General features: G+C 32.3%; 1 protein-coding gene across 1 annotated transcript; it reads right to left on the bottom strand.

Annotated features, from left to right (window-relative positions):
• Positions 1-2970: 2970 nt before the first annotated feature.
• On the bottom strand, positions 2971-5428 carry LOC121764756 (pectin acetylesterase 8-like). Its single transcript, XM_042160776.1, has 13 exons — positions 5193-5428; positions 4994-5102; positions 4829-4911; positions 4625-4751; positions 4470-4549; positions 4309-4395; positions 4108-4232; positions 3967-4027; positions 3808-3861; positions 3648-3725; positions 3447-3552; positions 3212-3357; positions 2971-3113 (listed from the first exon to the last, which is right to left on the bottom strand). The coding sequence occupies exons 2-13, from the start codon at positions 5100-5102 to the stop codon at positions 3000-3002; spliced, it is 1170 nt and encodes a 389-aa protein (XP_042016710.1). The 5' UTR covers positions 5193-5428; the 3' UTR covers positions 2971-2999.
• Positions 5429-6332: the final 904 nt, after the last annotated feature.

Here is a 6332-nt window from a genome sequence, read left to right as displayed (position 1 = left end):
TGTGGTGTAATAAATGGAGTTAGGTAGTGAAATGTGAGATCTCTTTGATTTTTTGGTGTAATTAGAGTATTTTTGATGTCCAAATATAGTAAGTAGGAAGAGTGACTCTTAATGAGGGACAGTCCAAAATGGAAAAGAGTGACTCTTAATCGGGGACGGAGGGAGTATATTACAACTATCTCATATCGGTGTTCAAATAGACTTGAAACCACTATGTAGTTCTAATGGGCCACTCAGCCTATCACCAATTGGTTTTAAGATGAAACCCATGGATTTCTAACATAGTATCAGAGCGGGTCGCCGATTGTGGGTTAAATTTAACTGATCCAGCAGTATATCTGGACTGAAACCGAAAAAATTGATTGACCCAGCAGTATATCTGGGCTTAAAATTTGGGCCAGTGGTCCAACCAATCATCATAAAATTGGACAAGTCTTCCAATCGATCAGAAAAAAGCCCAACTCCTCCTAGGTTCACATTGAGGGTTTGAGGGAGGGTGTTGGCAATTGAAACTAAAATAATACATTACAACTATCCGACATCGGTGTTCATATAGACTTGAAATCACTATATAATTTTAATGGGCCACTCCTCCTATCACCAATTGATTTTAGGATGGAACCATGGATTTCTATCAAAACATACCCTCTTCCTTGGTTTAATTATTCTAGCAAAACATGAAAAAGGGTGCAAGCTTAAGAAGATAACACGACCTAGTGATTAATTTATTTTGTATACTAAACAATGGGCCGTTATAAATATTTTATCTTAGTGAAATATAGCAACCAAAACGTAGCCTAAATTGTATTTGTGTTAAAATCATGATTGGACAAAATTACCCTTATTAAAAGTTGATAACGTATCATCTTTTAATTGGAGGCTCAGACTTGAGAGAGTCGTGGGTGGGTTAATTTGTGTGACTTTTAAATGTGGGTGAAAGCTTGTTTCAAATTTAAACAAATTGAAATATCGTAGTTTATCAAAGTTTAATTATTGGATACCAACCTATATATGTAAGTGTATTGGATGGATGGTTATAAATCTGATATATGTCACATTCTTGTTACACTTATGTCTCCATCACCATCCTGCAACTCACATTTATTAATAAAAAATTTAATCCCCTTTAGTTATGGGATTTTAATCAACGAATGGATGTTGATTTTTAATTGGAAATTTGGGCTTAACTATTAGGCAATTACCTTACGTGGTAATCAATTAACGGTGTCATAGCTTCGTACGACTTAAATCCCTAACCTTTAATCTCTTTTATATAAAAGGGCACACATTTTTAGCATATTCACCCAACTGTTTGTTCGATGACAAATTTACTTTAATTATTTGTGGTTTTTGATTGGATATAGGAAATGATATGGTTTTATTATCCTTGTCTTGGTTGGACAAATTCAGTCCGCAATTTAATCTCGAGAAGTGTTAAGTAGAAATAATCTTAGTTTATAAATTTTATTCAAGATTAACTTGTCTCGATATTATCTAAAACTGAATTAGCTCGAGACTATTTGTTGACGAAAATTAATAGTCACGAGTCACGACACGAGTCACGACACGAGTCACGACAAATCTTACTAACATTATCCCGAGATGAGGTATCGGATCGTATCTAGTCAACCAAATACTACTACTATTAATAAGATACAATATTATAGTCTCTCTGTCTCATTATAAGTGAGATATTTAATTCGAGCACCAGATTTAACTAATAAAAGTGGATAAAGTGGAGTATTGTTTTGATTTCCTCCTAGAGGAACATGATTATGGTGCAAGAAGCTCCTAATTAGATCAAATATATTGAGGAGTATAAAAGAAAAAAAAAATTGAGGACTTAAATGTAGTACTTAATAGTTTTTCAAAGGTATACGATGATATTCTTTTGAGTTGAGAACTTGAGATACTTAAAAGAAGTACAAATCTCATTTTTAGGTCACAGAATTTAAAGTGTACTCTTTAACACAAAATAATAAACAGCCCCCATTATGATTTATTCTTATATTATTACAACAAGAATGAATATTTCAATATTCCCACACTTAATTTATAATAACGTAAAGATGGAAATTATTTGGGAATAAAGAAAACATTCTTATATGATTATTGGTTCACCAAATTGTGAATTACTGATTATGTAGACAAAATTCATAAAGTTTAGTAGCTCTTTCATCAATTAGATAAGCTTCTTGGCCGCAAAAATTCAATGCTTTTGCATCCGAAGCCATTTGAGGTATGCAATCTTGAGCAACTTGTGTATAAAAACGACAACAACCATCGAATACTGGATCATAAGTCACATCATAACAAAAGGCACTGAAAATTGAGTCCCGGCAAACATTATATGTGACAACGTTGTAGCATGGTGAAATTATGTTACCATTAATTTGTTGGAGTTCACCAGAAATCACTCCACTGATAATCAGAAAAATTAGGATATGAATCATGGTGAAAGTGTTGATGTCAAATGTTAAGTTAATTGACTTCTTATAAAAATATTCAAGAAAGTTATAGATGGTTAATTAATTGGATGCATGCGTTTAATTCCTTCACTTTAATTATCCCAGTTGAAACCTATGAAATATTATTAATACCGTTGGTAAAATTAATAGTAAATTTAGTGTATAACTGTCGGAGATTTACCAACGGAGGTTACATCGGTAATCAACAATAAATGTACGTATGTCGGTAAATCCATAAAGTCAACTCCGTTTTTTCAAGTGATTCTTCCAATTGAAAACTGTGAAATATTAATAGTATTCTATACATTCGTGTGGTAATATTGATTCAACACTACTTAATTATATTTGTGTTAATAAAATGTGTGATTAATTTTGTGCTAATGGCTCTTATAACTAATGCTCTTTTTTGTATACTATATCAAATTTAAGTACTTATTTGTGAACATATTTGTCGGTTTAACAACTACAGAGAAAACATGAGTTTCAAAAACAGTACTCCTGATTTATAGAAAACTGAGCATATTGCATAATTCATTGGATCATAACATTTTTTTTCTTAGTACATATCTCTAAAAAATTAGCAGTAGTAATAAGTGTAACTGGTTCTCTGTCAAAGTACCAATTTGCAAAGGCCTCTTGTATGCTCTGCAAATATTGGAAAGGAAAGAAGTAAAATTAACATTTTCTCAAACATTAATTAATAGTAAAAGAATTATAAAGTGGAGCACTACTATTAAACTCACCAAATTTCCCAATTTGATCGTTGAATTGGGGGTCCAAAAACGTCCATCAATTAAGACAGTGTGAATGAGGCATGCATGTATAAACATGCCTATTGTTGGATTATTTGAGATCTCTCTAACAGCTTTTAAAAATGCGCCCCCAAAATCTGTTTCCAAAACTCAATTATTTAAATAGTTTTGTCTAATAAAAAATATTACTTCAAGCTTGTAGAACAAAAAATATAGATTAGTGTACCAGTTATTAATTGTTTATCCGTACTTGTACAAGTACTGATATTCCCCAAGCACAAATCCCATCTTATGCGGTCATAAGAACTTGGAGGTACCAAACGGAATCTCACCTAAAACAAATAGGTACTAATAAGTATGAAATTCGCATTATATTTATCAAAATTATTACTACTGTTTATAGAAATTATTCTACTTAGTTGCATACCTGATATGCATCAAATGCACTATCCAATATAAAGATTGGAGTTTGAATGTCTCTGACTAGATTTTCGGGGAAGAAACACTGCAAAATAATTAATTACTACCAAATATTTGTCAATATTAACTTTTAATTTAATATAATGCTAATCATATAAGTCACTTACCAAACTCGGATCTATTCTCTCAGTGCATGTCACGGGAAGGAGGCTGGATATATTCTACAATAGTGGAGTATTCGATAAATAAGAGATTGATGTTTATGAATCAAATATGTCAAATTGTTTTGAAAAAAATTCATATATTTACAAAGAAGTGATACATACATGGAGCGTAATTACGGAGGCAAAATATTTCTCTCTGTAGTCGGCATTAAGGACATTCTCTCTGTCACATAACACAAAAAAGAGGCCAAATCAAGTAGCGGTAGAAAAATCACCAAAAAGTAATTAATTTGAGATTCTTACCCTCGAAAGAAAAATCCCCCATCCGAGAGGCATTTCACTCTGCCCACATCGGGGAGACGTGCTCGAAAGCCGTCACAATGTAAGATAGTCGCAAGCCCCCCTGCCGATATACCGGAAAGAATAGCCTGCAAATAAATACACTATAATTAGATGCATCTCAAATATTATATAATATTAAATTGATTAAAGAAATGAATCTACATTCTCTCCGACGCCCATCCCTTTAGCCAAAAGGTCGTCAACAACCGCATCAAAAATCCTGGATCCTCGAAATTGAAGTCTCGGTCCCTGGTACAACATGACGGGTCATGTTAATAAATAGATAAATTAAGTTATTTCAAAGTTTTGAGTTACTAACTTACTTGGCCATCAAACTCGGTGTCACCGAGGAATGATGATTGGTCACAATAGGCCACGAAAATCCTATTCCAATTATAGAAATCTGAAAATGATACATGTTAAATATTATTAAAACAAATTAATTAATTAATGCTTCTCTCTATATATATAAATATACCCGGGTTGATTTGGCTGTTTGGGCTAAGAACTTCTGAGAATGTTTTAGATGGCATGAATTTGCTACTGCCTAAAGATTGATTCAGTTTGCTTTGGCAATCATCAACGTTATCACACCATCCACCTCCCTATATAATTAAAGAAAGTCAGACATAACCTAAAATTAAGATATTTCAAGAAAAAAATAGTTTAAATCAATTATAACCATGAGAAAGAGGAGCCAATTCTTGGCCCCGTCTCCTGACCCGGCAGAGTAATAATAGCCAGCCGGTGAGCCGTCCATACACACTGAAATGGAATTATGTGTATATAATCACATACAAAGTAAGTCATTTATTCACGGACGAAAAAATTACTTATAAATATAAACCTGCTCGTCTTTGAGTTGCGTTAGCAACTTCAGTGAATGAAACATTGAAGCTGCTTGCAAGAAGGCATGCAGCCATTAAGCAAATGATCATGCAGTGAAGCTTCCACATCTAGAGAGTGACAAAAAATTAGCATTAATTACTTTGTAAATTGATGAATTTAGTGAATGGAAAAGTATATGAAATTTTGAAAACTATCACCTTTTGGAGGTTGAGAGAATGGTTAGTAGGACTTGGTGAGGTTGAGAGAATGGTTAGAACTTGGTGATTCTAAAGAGTGAGTGAGAATGACGAGTAATTCTCCAAAATTATGGGCATATAAATAATAATACTTGAGAGAGGGTCGTGGGTGGATTAATTTGTGTGACTTTTAAATAGGGGTGAAAGCTTGTTTCAAATTTAAACAAATGGAAATATCGTAGCTTATCAAAGTTTAATTATTGGATACCAACCTATATATGTAATTGTATGGGATGGATGATTATAAATCTGATATATGTCCCATTCTTGTTACACTTTTGTCTCCATCACCATCCTGCAACTCACATTTATTAATAAAAAATTTAATCCCCTTTAGTTATAGGATTTTAATCAACGAATGGATGTTGATTTTTATTTGGAAATATGGGCTTAACAATTAGGTAATTATCTTAAATGGTAATCAATTAACGGTGTCATAGCTTCGTACGACTTAAATCCCTAACCTTTAACCTCTTTTATATAAAAGGGCACACATTTTTAGCATATTCACCCAATTGTTTGTTCGATGACAAATTTACTTTAATTATTTGTGGTTTTTTATTAGATATAGGAAATTATATGATTTTATTATCCTTGTTTTGGTTGGACAAATTCTGCCCGCAATTTAATCTCGAGATAGTGTTAAGTAGAAATAATCTTAGTATATAAATTTTATTCAAGATTAGTTTGTCTCGATATTATCTAAAATTGAATTAGCTCGAGACTATTTGTTGACGAAAATTAATACTCACGAGTCACGACATATCTTACGTAACATTATCCCGAGATAAGGTATCGGATCGTATCTAGTCAACCAAATACTACTACTATTAATAAGATACAATATTATACTCCATCTGTCTCATTGTAAGTGAGATATTTAATTTGAGCACAAGATTTAACTAATAAAAGTGGATAAAGAGGAGTATTGTTCTGATTTCCTCCTACAGGAACATGATTATGGTACAAGAAGCTCCTAATTAGATCTAATATGTCCTCAATTGATTAAGGAGTATAAAAGAAAAAAAAAATTGAGGACTTAAATGTAGTACTTAATATTTTTTCAAAGGTATATGTTGATATTCTTTTGAGTTGAGAACT

Source organism: Salvia splendens, chromosome 14 (assembly GCF_004379255.2).
Source record: "Salvia splendens isolate huo1 chromosome 14, SspV2, whole genome shotgun sequence".
Taxonomy (NCBI): Eukaryota; Viridiplantae; Streptophyta; class Magnoliopsida; order Lamiales; family Lamiaceae; genus Salvia; species Salvia splendens.
Note: the sequence above shows the minus strand (reverse complement) of the source record. Positions and strands in the feature narration are given on the sequence as shown.